Source organism: Panicum virgatum, chromosome 2N, assembly GCF_016808335.1.
Source record: "Panicum virgatum strain AP13 chromosome 2N, P.virgatum_v5, whole genome shotgun sequence".
Classification (NCBI taxonomy): Eukaryota; Viridiplantae; Streptophyta; class Magnoliopsida; order Poales; family Poaceae; genus Panicum; species Panicum virgatum.
The window spans coordinates 7,668,376-7,685,253 of NC_053146.1; the positions used below are offsets into that span (position 1 = coordinate 7,668,376).

General features: G+C 52.4%; 3 protein-coding genes across 3 annotated transcripts; 1 reads left to right on the forward strand and 2 right to left on the reverse strand.

The window, feature by feature from the left end:
• Positions 1-2,194: 2,194 nt before the first annotated feature.
• Positions 2,195-10,558, forward strand: LOC120659623 (vesicle-associated membrane protein 721-like). Its single transcript, XM_039937824.1, has 5 exons — positions 2,195-2,553; positions 8,821-8,962; positions 9,060-9,180; positions 9,465-9,527; positions 10,157-10,558. Exons 1-5 carry the CDS (start codon positions 2,364-2,366, stop codon positions 10,304-10,306), a joined length of 666 nt encoding a protein of 221 aa, XP_039793758.1. The 5' UTR covers positions 2,195-2,363; the 3' UTR covers positions 10,307-10,558.
• Positions 10,559-11,954: 1,396 nt separating this feature from the next.
• On the reverse strand, positions 11,955-12,688 carry LOC120659624 (glycine-rich cell wall structural protein-like). Its single transcript, XM_039937825.1, has one exon. It carries the CDS (start codon positions 12,608-12,610, stop codon positions 12,251-12,253), a length of 360 nt encoding a protein of 119 aa, XP_039793759.1. The 5' UTR covers positions 12,611-12,688; the 3' UTR covers positions 11,955-12,250.
• Positions 12,689-14,803: 2,115 nt separating this feature from the next.
• On the reverse strand, positions 14,804-16,795 carry LOC120659625. The gene is made up of 2 exons (XM_039937826.1): positions 16,309-16,795; positions 14,804-15,354 (listed from the first exon to the last, which is right to left on the reverse strand). The coding sequence occupies exons 1-2, from the start codon at positions 16,584-16,586 to the stop codon at positions 15,315-15,317; spliced, it is 318 nt and encodes a 105-aa protein (XP_039793760.1). The 5' UTR covers positions 16,587-16,795; the 3' UTR covers positions 14,804-15,314.
• Between the last annotated feature and the right edge of the window lie 83 nt (positions 16,796-16,878).

Genomic DNA, 16,878 nt, shown 5'->3' on the forward strand with positions numbered 1-16,878 from the left:
GAAGCACTCCCCCCCGCGGGCGCACTACCCCGACCGACGTGTTGTCACATCCGCCGGGCTGGCGCTCAGGCGTGTCTGGCGGGTGCACGGCATTGACCGATCACGTCAAAGGGGGAAATCGCCGAATCACCCTTTGGGCGAATCCCTTGACTCGACCAAAGCCTCGGGGGCTACTGTCGGGTATCACGATTAGGAACACCCTAATCGGGGTACTCAGATCGCTTTAAAAACGCAAACACATGTTAAGGCAACTGGGCCCACGAAGGCCCACGGCCTCCTTTCAATCTGGAAGAAAGAAAAGGACTCAAAGAAGCCCAGCATGCGGCCCGTTCGCACCCCCCTCGGACCCGCGGGGCGATCTCCGCCTCGCTCGAGGGCTCCCATCGAGACCCTCGACTGCGCCCCGCATATCCGCCTCGCTCGAGGGTAGCGAATCTACCCTCGAGCGGGCAAACCATCTCCGCCTCGCTCGAGGGTAGCGAACCTACCCTCGAGTGACCACCTCATCTCTGCCTCGCTCGAGGCCACCCCTCGGCATAAGGGACAAACAGCCCTGCCGCTCACCCGCTCATCGTACGAAGGCATTAAAGGCCAACCACTCCTCCACGGCACCCAGAACAGACGGTGTCAGGCCGTCATTCCTCACAGTGGCAGTGACCGGGGTCCCATCCGCCAACTCCCGTCACTCCGGTCACTGCTCCGCCATCCCGGGTGCTGTGGCAACACTGTGGGGCCTGCGACGCGGGACGGGACACGCTCGGCACTGCTCCCGTTACTATTCTGCCAACCCCGGCCGTCCGGACCCGCCTCCTGCTTGGGAAGGGGTCCGGCGACGTCACGTGCCCCTCCAGAAAGGGGCGCTCAGCACACACAGATGGAGTCCCGGATCTCCCCCCTCGAGGTGTCCGGGACCTCCACGTGTCTTCCGGAACTCCTAGTGTGCGCGCCCGCTCTCCGACCAGGGGGTCCGGGACCGCCGCGTGCCCCGCTACCGCGGGTGCATGCAAGATCCTGACCTGCAGGGCCCAAAGAACGCCACCGCGCCGCATATGGAAGACCGTACACCCAACAGCGACGACCACACCGCCTGCAGGGGCTGGTAGGACGCCGGCGCGATCTCCGTAGAACCAAGGACGATATCCAGGACGACTGCCACGTCCGACGCCATGCCCCACAGTGTACATCCTACTGTGTTCGACTACTGTACCCCCGCGATTCGGGGGAAATTGACGATTTCCATACTCCCCTGCTCATGTACACCGCCCTCTTTCTGACTATAAAGGGGGGAGGCGGGCTTCCTTTAAGGAGGCTCTGACTTCTTTTTTGGACGTTCTAGACATCAGCGACCACAGTCACCCACACTCGCGATCATCGTCGCCTCTCAGCACCACTGAGCACACACCTCAACCGACTCCTCTTCTAGCAGAGACTTGGGAGCCTTCCTCCCTCTCTCGCCTTGCTTGTACCCCCTACTACAAGCACTCCAGGTGCAAGATAATACAGTGCCCTCGCACAACCCCTTTGCTGGACGTACGGCCCCGTGGCCGAAACCAGGATAAACCCGTGCGTTACTGTGTTGCCTCTTGCATCAACATTTGGGACGAGGAAACACGCAGCATTTACTAGTTGGGATCCGGGCCCCCGGGTCGGGACACCGACAAGTGTATAATCACGTCCTAATTAGGCTCATTAGATTCGTCTCACGATTTACAGTCCATTTGTATAATGTGATTTATTTTTCGACTATATTTAGCAGGGGCGAAGCCACGTTGGGCTTGCCGAGTGCATGTGCACCAGGGGAAAAACAAAGATTCAATGGTTAACATCTAAATTTTCCACGGAATGAGATTTTTTTAGACGTGTATACTGAGGTGTGCACTCGGGTCCACTATGCTCTAGCTTCGCCCTACACTATACAAGCAATTTACAAAAATTTTGCGTTTTGTGTTTACACCATCTAAACACGGCCTAATGCTACTGCTTATATACGAGATCTTCAGCCGTCCCAAGATCCGAGTACGCGTAGACGTGGAAAAAAAAAAGCGTGGAATGGATCAGCACAAGAAAATCTATAAAACTGGTCAAACTAGGAAACTAGGAGCTCACCCCCGTAAAATCACTACGCTCCGAGGACCAATTCGCAAAAAAACCCGCGTCCCTACGACCCTACCCACCCCGAATTCGATTTCTTCCTACCCTTTTCCTTTCCACGCGCACCACCATCCCCCAAGGCCCCCCATTCCCCCCTCCTCCACCCGCTCCCCCACATCCGCACCACCTCCGGCGAGCTCTCCACCGGCGGCAGCGGAAGAGCGGGGGTCTGATCCCAGGAGGCGAAGGAGCAGCGGAGCCGAGCGGAGGCCATGGGGCAGCAGCAGTTGATCTACGCGTTCGTGGCGCGGGGCACGGTGGTGCTGGCCGAGTACACCGAGTTCACCGGCAACTTCACCACCATCGCGGCCCAGTGCCTGCAGAAGCTCCCGGCCAGCAACAACAAGTTCACCTACAACTGCGACGGCCACACCTTCAACTACCTCGTCGAGGACGGATTCAGTGAGTAGCTTCTCTCCTTCCCTCCCCTGTCGCTCCGATCCGCTCGGTTCCGCCTGGATCTGCGCCGCCCCCGGCTCGATTCAGGGTTTTCCGCGCGACCACGCGTAGATCTCGCGGGGTTCGCTCGATCCGCTCGGTGGGGTCAGCTTTGGGTTAGATTTGACGGTTGCTTCGAGGCTAATCTGAGTCACGCGTGGTTGATTCTTAGGCTTAGCAATCCTAGGAGCTGTTTGGACTCCATTTTGAGTTTAGATGTGTTTTTTTCGGAGGGTCCGGAGTCGCTGTAAATGCTATTTTTAGGTCCCCCGGATATTTCTATGTATGATTGCATGGCACACGGCAGCAGAAAATATTGGCTCGTGTGGTGTGTTTTGTATATTGTCAAGGTCTGTATCATCCTGTATTTTAGCAAACGCTATCACATTTTTTGGGGGTTTTCTGGGTTCTGGGCAATGCTACAATTTGCCGGGTGTCTTGTGATGCCTTCGGTGAGGGATAAAGGCACTGATAATGCGTATCAGATGAAATGAAACTTGGAATAAGCTTCCACTTTTCCGTTTCTATTGGTGGTGGTGTTTAGCTAGATTGTATTTTTATTTGGTTGTCCCTTTGTTCTTAAATATATGATGTTTAGGACAAGCAAATTGGTATCATTTTTTAACTGACTAGATTGTCATAAACGTCATGTATTTAAGGATGAATCTGGTTAATATAAGAGGTTTCTGCCTGTTAGGTGATAAATGCTGTAATAGCAAGTTCCTAGTGCCTGATATGACTTAGATGCCCTGTCCCTATTTTAATAGTGTTGATCCCCGCAATCAAGGGCCAGGTAAGCAACCTGGTCACCTTCCTCTCCCTCTCCTTAGCTCTAAGGTAGAAGAAGAGCTGAGCTCTTCTGCACACACATACACTCTACTGTCTGCTCTCTGCGCTGGCTGAGAGCTGAACACTAGAATGTGGCAAGAATGAACTGCCTTTTCTCATTGCATTACATTCATATTTATACACCATTGCTACCTACTCTAAGGTGCTACTAGTTATGGCTAATAACTTCTATCACTATCTGAACATTAGTGGCCTAGAGCCATAAGTCAACAAAGGCTGCAAGTCAACAAAGGCTGCTAGCAAACTGCAGACTTCCTTGACCAAAATCAGAAAAGGGACAGTTGCAGATTAAGTCTTACATTACTTCCCATAATCCTACTGCTTAGCCCTGGACCTCATCCATGCTGATCATCTTCCTCAATTCCGAGAACCGAAGACGCCCGAGCGACTTGGTGAGGATGTCAGCGAGTTGCCGTCCGGTGTCGACGAACTCGATGACAAGGTGCCCCCCATCGACGCAGTCCCGAAGAAAATGGGACTTCACATCGATATGCTTGCTTCGGTCGTGAAAGACGGGGTTCTTTGCCAGCGCAATGGCCGGCTGGTTGTCCACCTTGAGTGCTGGCGGGCGAGCTTCAACGCCAGTGAGCTCACCCAACAGCCGGCGCAGCCAAACGACTTGGCATGCCGTGGTGGCCGTTGCAATGTACTCCGATTCACAGGTTGACAGCGCCACCACCTTCTGCTTCAGTGACTGCCAAGCCACCGGTGCGGTTCCAAGGGAGACGAGCACACCTGTGGTGCTCTTCCGTCCATCCACATCTCCAGCCATGTCCGCATCGCTGAATGACGTCAGCTGAAGCCCGCCGTGCCTGGGGAAGACGACGCCCATGTCCAGAGATCCCTGGACGTAGCGCAGCACCCGCTTGACTGCTGTCCAGTGGTCCTCCCGCGGGTCTTCGAGGAAACGGCTCACATACCCGACTGCGAACGTGATGTCCGGCCGCGTATGCGTCAGCCACCGCAGCCCGCCGATGATGCTCCGGTAACGCGTTGCGTCCACCCTCACCGCCGTGCTGTTCTTAGACAGCTTGATCCGCTCCTCCATCGGCGTCGCCATGGGCTTGCAGCCCGTCATCCCGGCCTGCTCCAACAGCTTGAGCGCATAGGCGCGCTGGCCCAGCGCGATGGAGTCCCTCCCCTGCTTTATCTCGATGCCGAGGTAGTAGGAGAGTGCGCCGAGATTGCTCATTTTGAAACGAGCCGCCATCTCGCATTTGAACGCTTCAATGTCCTGCGCCCGAGCTCCGGTGACGATCAGGTCGTCCACGTACACGCCGACGATGAGCTCTTCTGGCGCCCGTCGTCGTGTGTACAGCGCATGCTCGGTGGCGCAGCGTGCGAACCCAAGCTCACCCATGGTGGTGTCGAGCTTGGCGTTCCACGCCCTGGGAGCTTGGCGCAGCCCATACAGAGCCTTCCGCAGCCGGAGCACCTTGTGCTCTACCCCCGGCACCGCGAAGCCCGGCGCCTGCTTGACGTAGACCTTCTCCTCCAGGTCGCCGTTCAAGAACGCCGATTTGACGTCGAGGTGATGGACCTGCCAGTCCTTTGCCGCCGCAAGAGCTAGCAGCAACCGCACCGACTCCATCCGAGCCACCGGTGCGAACACCTCCTCGAAATCAATCCCTTCACGCTGCACAAAACCACGGGCAACGAGCCTTGTGCTTGACAATGGCGCCGCGCTCGTCCCGCTTTACCTTGTAGACCCATTTCAGGCCAATCGGCCGGCATCCCGCCGGCGGATCGACCAGCTCCCAGGTGCGGTTGTCCTCGATTGACCGCATCTCCTCCATCATGGCCTTCCGCCAGTCCGTGTCACGCTCCGCAACCGCGAACGTGGCCGGCTCCTCCGCGCTCATGAGCATGAGCTCTGGATCGGTGAGACGCGAGGCCAGCCCCGGCAGCTCTGCATCACCGATGACGTCGTCCACTCGCCTGAATCGGAGCTCCTCTCCGTCGTGGTAGGCATCCACGAACTCCGAGTAGGAGGACGGGGGGATGCGAACTCAGGATCCGCCGCCGCTGTCGGGGTCCCCTGTTCTGGAAAAACAGGGGAGGCTGGGGACGCTGAACTCGCCGCGCCAGGACTTGGCGGAACCTTAGCTGTGCCAGGACTTGGAGGCTCCACCGCCTCCGCTTCTGGCTCCTGCGCTGCCTCCTCTGCGCCACTCCGGCGCTCGATCACCAGCTGCTCGACGACGAATTCGCCCGTCAAGCCGCCGCCGGACCCCTCTGCTTCCCCTGCCGCGGGTGTGCTCCAACTACATGCCGCCACCTCGTCGAAAATGACATCCCGGGACACCACCACCTTCCCCCGGGCTGGGTCGTAGAGCCGATAGGCCTTCGTCCCATCTTCATAGCCCAGGAACACCATCTTGGTGCTCCGATCTTCAAGCTTCCCAAGGCCTGGCTTGACGGTCTTCACGTGCCCGATGCAGCCGAACGTGCGTAGGTACGAGACGTTTGGCTTACGCCCATACCACACCTGATACGGCGTTATCCCCTTCAGGGCCTTGGTCGGTGAGCGGTTCAAGATGAACACCGCCGTGCTCACCGCCTCGCCCCAGAATTCCGCCGGCATCGCCTTCGCCTTCATCATCGAGCGTGCCATCCCAACGATGGTTTGATTTCGCCGCTCGACTACGCCATTCTGCTGTGGCAAATATGGTGCCGTCAGTTGATGCGCCACCCCCTCTCCTGCGCAGTAGCTGGCGAATTCCACCGCTGTGAACTCGCCGCCACGGTCGGTTATGAGGACGCGCAGCCTCTTTCCGGAGTCCGCCTCTGCCCGCGCCTTGAAGCGCCTGATGGCCTCCGCCGCCTCATCTTTGCTCGTCAGGAGCTGCAGCCACATATACCGACTGCAGTCGTCCACGAGCAGGAGGAAGTATCTCCGACCACCATGCGTCGTCGGCGTGATGGGCCCGCACAGGTCCCCGTGGACCAGCTGGAGCACCTCCTGCGCCCGGTACTTGGCCGCCTTTGGGAACGGCAGACGCCTCTGCTTCCCGGCCAAGCAGCTGTCGCAGAGCTCGTCGACGTGCTTGATCTGCGGCAGCCCGGTCACCATCTTGCCCAGGCGTCCAAGCGCCTCAAAGCTCAAGTGGCCGAACCTCCCATGCCACAGCCATGGTTCCTCCGTGCATGCCGCCGCGAGACACACCGGCTGCTCCACCTTCAAATCCAGGAGATAAAGCCGGTTACGGGAACGTGTTACCTTGGCGAGAAGACGCCGTTCCCGGTCCCTGATGCTTAGTACTCCGGCCTTGACGAGCACCTCCGACCCGTGCTCATTCAGCTGCCCCAAGCTCACAATGTTTGAGCGCAGCTGGGGAATGTAATACACTTCCTGGAGTGCACGGTGCTCGCCGTTGCGGCACTTGAAGAGGACCGTGCCCTGCCCGCGGATGATGACCCGCGAGCCATCGCCGAACTTGACCGTCCCGGTCTTGCTTTCGTCGAGGTCAGAGAAGGCGGCCCTGCTCCCCGTCATGTGGTTGCTGGCCCCAGAGTCCAGGTACCACCTCTGCTCCAGCTCGTCGCCGACCGCGCCCAGCAACACCCGCGCCTCTGGCTCGTCAAGGTTGACGGGCTGCGGCGCAGTCCTCTGCCCCGTGTCCGCCTCCTCTGCTTCGCCATCCTTCAGCGCGCAGTACTGCGCCATCAACAGTGCGTGGTCGTCGTCGCTCTCTTCTTGAGCTAGGTGGGCCTCCTCCTTCTTCTCTTTCCGCTCCGGGCACTCCTTAGCCCAGTGCCCGATCTTGCCGCACTTGCGGCAGGCATCGGGGTCGAAGTTCTTCTTTTTCCCCTTCTCGCGCGGATTCCCGCGCGTCTTGTTGCCGCTGGCATACCCGCCGCGGCTTGAGGAGTTCTCCCCGGTCCGCCGCTTCATGCGCGCATTCCACTCCTCGGTGAGCAGCAACTTGCCGCTCTCCTGCCTCCGCTCCAGCGGCGCATCAGAACGCCCTTTGGCCAGGCGAAGTCGACCGACGACGTCCTCGAGCGAGACCTGATCCAGGTCCAAGGTGGCCTCGATTGTAACCGCCATCTGGCTGTACTTGGCCGGGCACGCGCGGAGCAGCTTGCAGACGACGTCGTCCTCCTCCAACTTCTTCCCCAGCGTTGCCAACTGGCTTGCCAACGACTGGAGTCGGAGCGCAAAGTCCTCCACAGCCTCGCCGTGGCGGAACTTCAGGTCGTCGAAGTCCCTGCGCAGCTGCTGCGCCTTGGCCCTCTTGGCTCGATTCGAGCCAACTCGGAATGAAGCCAGCATGTCCCACGCCTCCTTCGCCGTCTTCTTGTTGCTGATGGCCTCGTGGAACTCTGGTGGCGTGGATGACAGCAGTGCGTCCATGGCCTGGACGTCTTCATCCTCTTCTTTGGTGCCGACTTCCACGGCCGTCCAAAGCTTGCGCGCCTTGAGCCGCCACTTCATCAGCACCACCCACTCGCCATAGTTGGTGCGAGTGAGCTGCGGCCAGTCCCGCGAGCTCGTCTCCCGCACCGTCCTGATCACAACCTCCGAGACATCCTTCCCCTTGTCGCCTGCACTGGACGCCGGGGAGTTTTCGCCAGCCATCGTTCAACCGCTGGGCTAGAACGACACCGTACGGCTCTGATGCCACTTGTTGATCCCCGCAATCAAGGGCCAGGTAAGCAACCTGGTCACCTTCCTCTCACCTTCCTCTCCCTCTCCTTAGCTCTAAGGTAGAAGAAGAGCTCAGCTCTTCTGCACACACATACACTCTGCTGTCTGCTCTCTGCGCTGGTTGAGAGCTGAACACTAGAATGTGGCAAGAATGAACTGCCTTTTCTCATTGCATTACATTCATATTTATACACCATTGCTACCTACTCTAAGGTGCTACCAGTTATGGCTAATAACTTCTATCACTATCTGAACATTAGTGGCCTAGAGCCATAAGTCAACAAAGGCTGCAAGTCAACAAAGGCTGCTAACAAACTGCAGACTTCCTTGACCAAAATCAGAAAAGGGACAGCTGCAGATTAAGTCTTACAAATAGATTGCAGGTTGCTCTAGAACAAATATACCAAGTTATTGTGCAAGAGAAGTTTGGTGTAACTGTAAGTAACACTGCATACTACATAATAGAGGGTTTGTATCGTCATTGATTCATTGTGACCTGTGTGTTAGTTGCTAATCTTTATAATTGCTAGCCAAACGGAACACTTGGGGATATGTTTCTGCATATATTTAACATCCTCTAATTGGCAATCCAAATATGGAAGTTCTCTTATTTCCATTTTCTCAATAGTCCTCTTCTGTTAACCTGAATCAAATACCACTGCATTTAGATTTTGTTATCTCCCCATTGTGAAGGTTTGTCATAGGTTAACATATTGTTTGCTTTTCTGCAGCGTATTGTGTAGTCGCTGTCGAATCAGTCGGCCGACAAATCCCCATTGCTTTCCTGGACAGAATTAAGGAAGACTTCACCAAAAAATATGGTGGTGGGAAAGCAGCTACTGCAGCAGCAAACAGCTTGAACAGGGAGTTTGGGTATGTTGCTTGTCTTTTTATATGATATACTTGATCAACCAATCATGTGCAGTGCTCCCTTTTTAACGAATCTATTTTTCTTCTGTATCTATTAAAGATCAAAACTTAAAGAGCACATGCAGTACTGTGTGGACCACCCTGAGGAGGTCAGCAAGCTTGCCAAGGTGAAAGCCCAAGTCTCAGAAGTTAAAGGAGTTATGATGGAGAATATCGAGAAGGTATGGTATGAACTCACCCAAAAAGATACACATATCTGTATTATACTGGAAAAAGGGCGTACTCAGTGCCGTAGGCTTCCCGCAATGTGCGGGGTTTGGGGAAGGGTTGTCTTTAAGCCCCAAGCCTTACCCACACAAATGTGCAGAGGCTGGGGCTCGAACCCGGGACCTTCCGGTTACAGACGGTAGGCTCTACCGATGCACCAGGCCCGCCCTTCATTATACTGGAAAAGGCTGGTACTTAAATATTCTTCCTGATTCCGTATTGCAATTTTAATATTCAGGTTCTGGACCGTGGGGAGAAGATTGAACTGCTTGTTGACAAGACTGAAAATCTGCGTTCTCAGGTAATAGATTACTTTATAGTGTCATGCACAATTAGTTTTGCATGTAACTATTGCATATGTTCAATACGGTAATCATGCAATCGCCTTATCTACAAAGCTTATAAATGTATTGTTATGTTGATGAAAATTTCATATAGAAGTTAGTCTTTCTCATGAGAACGAGATATGTGTATGGCCTGGATACTTGCGCTTTATGTTGGAACTGTTATGTGTATGCACTAGAATAGGTGTTTCTTCATTAGTTGGAATTGGAACATTGCGATTGCTGTAACAGAGTTAAATTGTGGCCTGGATACCTGCGCTTTATGTTGGATTTGTTATGTGTGTGCACTAGAATAGGTGTTTCTTTATTAGTTGGAATTGGAACATTGCGATTGCTGTGACAGAGTTAAATTAATTGATTGAGACATCATGTTGTGATAATGCTGACTAGCTCTGCTACTTTTAAAGTGAAGGATTCATATTATGACATATGACTGTCTAAAGGACCATTAAATCATGTAGTTTACCAATGCCACAGTACCTGGCTGTTTCTTTACCTGCAAATAATTTGCTGTTTCCTGTTTGTATGTACGCCAAACTGCATGCCTATAACTTATTGTAATGAGAATCCAAAACTCTGCTTGCAGGCACAAGATTTCAGGCAGCAGGGCACCAGGGTGCGGCGGAAGATGTGGCTGCAGAACATGAAGATCAAGCTGATCGTCCTGGGCATCATCATCGCGCTCATCCTCATCATCATCCTGTCGGTGTGCCACGGCTTCAAGTGCGGCAAGTGAGGACGACGACGAGATGGGGAGTTTTTGCTCTGTTAGTGGTTGAGTCTGATTATTCTTGGTGATCACAGAGCTATCCTGATGCCTGTTCTGTGGTTGTTGATTGCTGATGGTTGGTCGGGGGAAGTGACTGGGTGATGGAGGTGTTCGAGTGTCGTGTAATTTTGGATGCTACTATTGTGCATGTATAGCTTGTATTGCTACCCTGGTCGGTCCCGCTATATCAGTAGAGGTTGTTACTACGTTTGCCCTTCAGATCTTGACTGTTCCACGGTGTGCTATAGAAATAGGAGCTCATTTTTCATCAGGGAGTTAAGAGTACGCAGCTATAGAAATACTAGCTCATTTTTCATCAGTGAGTTCAGAGTACGCATCGACCGCGGGAAGGGCTACGGGTTTGCTTTCTTGTATGCAGCTGCTTCGTGGATGTGGTGGAGTTGAATAGCTTGATGACTACTGGAGTCCAGCCTGAGGGAGTTGTACTCTTGTGTCTTGGACACAGCTCCTGTTCTGATGCTTTGCTTGAATCAGCCGTGGTGACAAGCTGCTTAGAATTAGGTTCACTGGGGACGTCAAGTGGATGCCCGCGCAATATTTTTGTCTCCCCCAGATGACCTCAGTCTCGGTGCCCCTGGCAGTAAAATTTGCCCGGTTGGTCTGCAAAAAAAAAATGAAAAGAAAAAATAAAAAAAATTGCTCCGTTGGTCGGTGACCCTGGCCCTTGGCATCTATGACTCGAATAGTCAGATGGTACCGGAGCTGGCAGGTCAACTACATCAAAACTGTACTGCTGCTCTGCTTGTAATGTTGATTGAGCTCGGGGTTAGCTGAGACGTGCCAGATTTGGTTCGAGCAGGCGGAGTTGGCAAGCGCGTGTCCACCTGCAGCGCGGGACCGGGGAGGAGTTGGCCAGCTGCAGCAAATCTCAGTCAGACCTGGCCCCCGTGGCGCCCCAGGCCTCCCAAGCTGGAGTGCCATGCTTTCAGGTAGAGCTGCTCGCTGTTTCCGTGCCGTGCGAGGTCACGCGCGGCAACTGCAAAGGAGGCGTCGAGGGAGCGGCGTCACGGGCCGTCGGGCGCACGGCGCCTTTCTTCAGGCAGGTCCGGCCGGCCCGGGTCTCCTTCCAGCCTTTACATGATGGGCTTAGCTATCTAATCGAGGTGGTCGTGAGTTGTATGATTCGGTTGTCGAAACAAGCTAGAATGGGCCAGTCTAGGACTCCAACACTGGTGACAAAACTTGGATATAATATGTACTCCCACCCTTGCTCCAGCAAACTTGGATTAAAATCATTTTTACATGTCGAGTTTCGATAATTTTTCTTTGGATATAACCTGAGCTTCCATGTTTGAAGATGGCGCCAGTTTGCTAGTGAATACATACCGAAGATTTATGAGGTCATTTATTCATGGCAGAGGAGGCGGAACAGATTCTCTAGGAGTGTAAATTGATGCTTCTGGGCCTTTAATCATTTTTAGCTAATGTTTCAAAATAAAATCTATTCTAAAGCAGTAATACAAAATTTTAAACTAAAAAAAAAATAGAAGTGCATCTAAATATACTACTCCCTCGTGTTCTAGAGCAGCTGGGCCACCCTCGTAAAGCCAGAGGCGCCGGTAAGGTAAACAAACAAGATGACACGGTCATAGCATTAGCACGAAGCTGAGCAAATCCTCGGAATAGAAAACAAGCCCAACGCATCTTGAATTCTTCTTGATCATTGCACGAACTCGACCGATCGATCAGCACACTCTACTAGTACACACATACACGGTTACCGAGACGCACGTATACGCGTGTATATATACGTACATGACGTAGACATACGAGACCAGATTACGAGCTGCGGCACACGCGTACGGGCACCTTATTATTACACGCACACACGTCACGTAGCCACGTAGGCACACGACGTTGCAGCTCTAGCCATGCGCGCGCGCGAGCACCTTACGGCACGCCGCCGCCGCCGCCACCGCCGCCGAGGCCGCCGCCTCCACCGAACCCGCCGAACGGGCCGGCGCCGGCGACGGCCCCGCCGAACGGGCCGAACCCCGCGACGCCCCCGCCCAGGGGCCCGTGGACGCCGCCGAAGAGGCCGCCGCCGCCGGTCCGGCCGCCGAACACGCCGGCGGTCTTGGCTTCCTCCACGGCGTTGGCGGTGGCGCTGTCGTCTCCGTCGTCCCCGGCGACGGCGGACGCGAAGGTGGCGGCGTCGTCGCAGTCGCCGCGGGGCGCTCCTCTCGCCGCCGCCGTGGCCGCGGCGAGGCAGAGCAGCAGGGAGGCGGTGAGCCACCACTTGGCTGCCATTGCTGGTGGCGACTAGCTAGCCAGCTAGCTCTTCGACTTCGAGGTGTCTGCCTGTCTGAGGTGAGGACAGTGGCGGGGGTTTTAAAAGGGGAGAGGAGGAGAGTGACAGGTGACGGGCAGTGGCAGCAATCAATGGCGCCCAAGCCAGTAGCAGTTCAGCAGCTGCCATGGCGTAATAAATCGGAGACGAAGAAGTAGATGGATCGACGAGCAGGGAAGTTATGGCGAGAGCAGAGAATATGGCAGGGCTATGCGAGGTGCTGCAGAATGCCGGCAACAGTTTTTTTTTCCCGGTCTAGCGCTCGGAGGTTCGATAATTTTTTTTATCGGAAGCTCTGTCGCAACATCAATAACACACTGTTGCAACATTAAAAAAATAATTTCTGCAATATTAAAAAATACATACTTAAATGTATCACAATATTTGAATAGAAAGAGCGAAATTCCCGCCGCAACACCTTAGCTTTTGATTCATGCAACATTCGTTAAAAAATAGTAACATGTACAAAAATTGTTTGCAACATTGACACTTACCTCTTGGAATATTCAAAATTATATATTACAACATTAAAAATTACAAATTGAAAACATCGAATAAAATTCAATAACCGTTGCAATAATATATAACGTACTTCGCAACATCTAAAAAGAATCATTGCAACATCTCAACTAGACGTCGTAAGACTGCATAGAGGGACGAGGTCAGCCTGCGCGCGGCGGGGCGCGCAGGGCCGCCCATGGCCTCGCAGGCGGTGAGGGGTGGCCGAACATCAGGCGGGCGCTCACAGGGGCTGCGTGGGGCCACGGCGAGGCTCGCCAAAGGGGCCGCAAGTGTGGGGAGACTCGGAAACCAGACGTTCTACAGACGGCTGATGGCGGCAGCGGAGCTCGTCGGCGGAGAGGTCCTGCAAGGCGGCGAACCGTATGGGTGGGGGCTCAAATCGGTCGAGAAGGGAGAGAGGAAGCTGTAGTTGCGAGGAATTTAAGAGCGGCTCACCGAAGGCGGTGGATTTTGCGGCGGGGCGGCCATGGTCTCGCCGGCTGCGAGGGGCAGCCGAAGCTCTGCTCGCGGCGGGGGCTTGCACAGACGGTAGCCTGCGTGTGGCGCGGGTGGGCGGCGTGGGTGCCCCATGGCGAAGGGCGGCACTGGAGGCTGGTGCATGGGAGGCAGCAGCAGCGGCTTGAAGAAGGCGTGGGCAGCGGCGTGCTCGTGGGTCGGCGTCCGATGGATCAGACGCTGATTCCTAGCATTTCCGTTTTTTCTTCAAATATTTGCGCCGTGTTTTACCATCCTTTCTAATTTGTGCATCTATGACACAAGGATAATATTTGGTGAAAACATGGAAACAGAAGCCCATGAATGAAAAATTGGGGCTTCAATTCTTTTCTTTGAGCTGTCTCCGCTCCAATTTTTTTTACCATTGGATCAAGATCGGACGGTGGATCTTCCTTGCACAGTTCACCTTCTACTTCCGACTTCCTTCTTCCTCGTGCGCCACCACCCCCGCGCCGCCCCGCCTCCCCAACCGCAGGCGTAGGAGGAAGTCAGACCAGAACTTAAACCAATTGCAGTCAAGGACACAAGAAGACTGGTCAAGGCAAGAATATATCAATCCCAAGATGAAGAAGGTTCATCAATCCTTTAACCATGGAGACACACAGGGTCTGATACTCTGTAGTCTTCCTCTCACAACTTTAGGGTGTTTTGGGACTCTTTGAGCTGTTGCTAGAAAAGGATCCATGATGCTTTGGCAGTTTTGGAGCCTCTTTGTTTTTCTTTAGCTCGCCCTTTAACATTCCATCTACCTTTTATATTCTTCCTATGCCTGCCTCTTGCTTGTCAATTCTTTTATTGCCGATTTTTAGGACGGGGTTAGTTGTATAGCATGCATGGATATATAACACCTTTTCAAATCAATTATGAAAAAAATATCTTGATGTTTTACAAAAAAAGAATGACATGATATTAAGGAACTCAAATAACAATGATGCCGAACTCTAATCTGTCACGTTTTCCTGGATACGTTCTGTCGCAGTGAAAACGATGAGGTTATTTGCAAGCTGAGCAGTGCATGCTAACAGATATGCAAATCGAAAGCATCTTTAGCAAGTGCCAAGTGGGTCTACTTTGCATTTGTACACCGCAGATACCAGAATGGATCGGATTTGGATCACATCCCATCACGAGATAGATAACAAACAAAGCTTTGGAAAAGATTGGTTATCTCATCTCTTTACCTGTTCCACTATAGCAAACTTGCATTGTTCTCTTCCAATCAATACAACAAGGAAACAAACATAGAGATAAAAAGAGAGAGAACAAATACTTCTACAAACATGTGCAAAGCTAAACAAGTAATGAAATAAAGGAGCTCTGTGCCCATACCTCACTACCCAACCTTTAATTCAATTTGATACCTGTATTTTGTCAGAGGGAAGCTTGATAGTGCTGTCTTTTGAGTCTTTCAAAACCACCATCACTAAAATGATTTTTTTTTCCAAAATCGAAAGTTTGTATGCCAAAAAACATCATAAATAGCAGTGCTTAGAACATGACACGCCACCCTGCCCTAGTTACACTAGCATCCTGGCCAGGCCCACCACAGATGCAGCTCTGACCCTTTCTTCTTGCAACACAATGATCATATCCAGAGCAAGTACGTACTAGGGAAACTTCCATTCATCGGAGTGTGTGCGCTGCAACCTATGCTCGGCCTGGTGATCTTCCTGACTCTCCAGCTCCCCTGAAAGAATGCAGAAGTGTGAGCCATTTGCAAGAGAAAGGGAATGTATTGGAACACCAAGAATTGTTGTGTTCAAGGTATGCAACATTAACTAATACTAGCTAATTAACAATAGAATAGTAGTATGTACTTTGTTTGACTGCCTCAAATGATTCTTGACTAATCATTGAGTATGATCAGTGCATGCAGGGTACTCATTAGGGGAGTTGGGCTAGATTTGCCTTTGTAAAGTGTTAACTTAATAATGTCATCATGGGAGCAGGGAACATGTTGGGGCAATGTGGACAAAAGCGCTATCATATTTCCATTGTTGCCATTTTGGTATATTTTATCATGAACTCGTGACATCTGAATTCTGAAATGAAAAGTACATTTTACAGTTGGATAGAACGAGATTTACTCAATAAAAACTTATAACATGGATGCCTTGTTTAGTAAATCAATGCTTGCCGAGCCTATAGTGAAAACAGTGAAAAAAGCACTGAAATCAGCATTTTTTTTGAGGGCACTGAAATCAGCATTTAAGCAGGGCATTTTTTACTATAATTTGTCACATTTGATTTAGTCTACGCCAAAAACATGAGAAAGACAATTTATTAGGAATTAGGGGTCCTTGGTAGGACATGATCAAGAAACTATATACCATGCTCTTCTCATATTCTGCCTTTTCGGCATTTGGTTTCAAATGAGAATCTCAAGAGGTCCATGTAAGAACATGACCATACTTGAATATCATGTCCTTACTGCTTTTACACTTTGGTGAGATACTGAGATGTATAGAAGGGCATGAAGATAGGAACTTGATTTCTAAGTTGAAACATGCCAAGCTACTAGTATTCAGCCTGAATTTTTTTTCTTGAAGAAAGTCAAGAGCTTTCCCTAAAAAAACTAAAAAAAGAAGAGAGTAAGAGAAAGCTGCACATGCCATGTTTGCATGCAAGAAAGAGATGGTACCTGTTGTGGATTGGATCCGGTCCATTGGGCACCCTCCTCTTGCTGCTGCTCAAAGGATCTTCACCATCCCTCAAGTCCTTCAGTGTCCTCTGATCAGACAACCCTCCATTGGTTCCGATCACCATCCTCCTACCACCTACTGCAGCGAAGCTCACCGGGAGCGATGATTTCCCACTACTACTCTCCATCACAATAGACACCAAAACAAGGCCCCCAAGCAGGATGATGGCCACCGCAACCACCGATGTCCACCTCGCAGACCCAGCTGGCCTGCTCATAATCCAATTCTACTTTCAGTTACAATCCTGTACTGCCACTACCCTTCTACGAGCTTCTCATGAGGTGGTGCAACCATACAAGCGCAAGTCCATTCCTCAATGAGAGACCACCTCTCACAATATATTGTGGAGAGGCTGTGTGTTTTCTTCAGAGTTTTTGTTTCGGCAGCAGGTTCTGATGTGCTTTTGAAGGGTCTCTAATGTTGGGGGCCAGGGTAGAATCAAAGCAAGCCAGCAGCCATGGCCTTCTGTTGTCCTTTGCCTTTTGAGTTATGTATTTTCTCCCTTTCCT

What these genes read in the sequence shown, in the direction of transcription:
- LOC120659625 (XM_039937826.1), bottom strand. Translation starts at nt 16,586, where the DNA reads ATGAGCAGGCCAGCTGGGTCTGCGAGGTGGACATCGGTGGTTGCGGTG. An exon ending in CCGGATCCAATCCACAACAG is followed by an intron (nt 15,355 to 16,308) that starts GTACCATCTCTT and finishes GCATTCTTTCAG; the next exon opens with GGGAGCTGGAGAGTCAGGAA.
- LOC120659623 (XM_039937824.1), top strand. Translation starts at nt 2,364, where the DNA reads ATGGGGCAGCAGCAGTTGATCTACGCGTTCGTGGCGCGGGGCACGGTG. An exon ending in CCTCGTCGAGGACGGATTCA is followed by an intron (nt 2,554 to 8,820) that starts GTGAGTAGCTTC and finishes GCTTTTCTGCAG; the next exon opens with CGTATTGTGTAGTCGCTGTC. An exon ending in CTGAAAATCTGCGTTCTCAG is followed by an intron (nt 9,528 to 10,156) that starts GTAATAGATTAC and finishes CTCTGCTTGCAG; the next exon opens with GCACAAGATTTCAGGCAGCA.
- LOC120659624 (XM_039937825.1), bottom strand. Translation starts at nt 12,610, where the DNA reads ATGGCAGCCAAGTGGTGGCTCACCGCCTCCCTGCTGCTCTGCCTCGCC.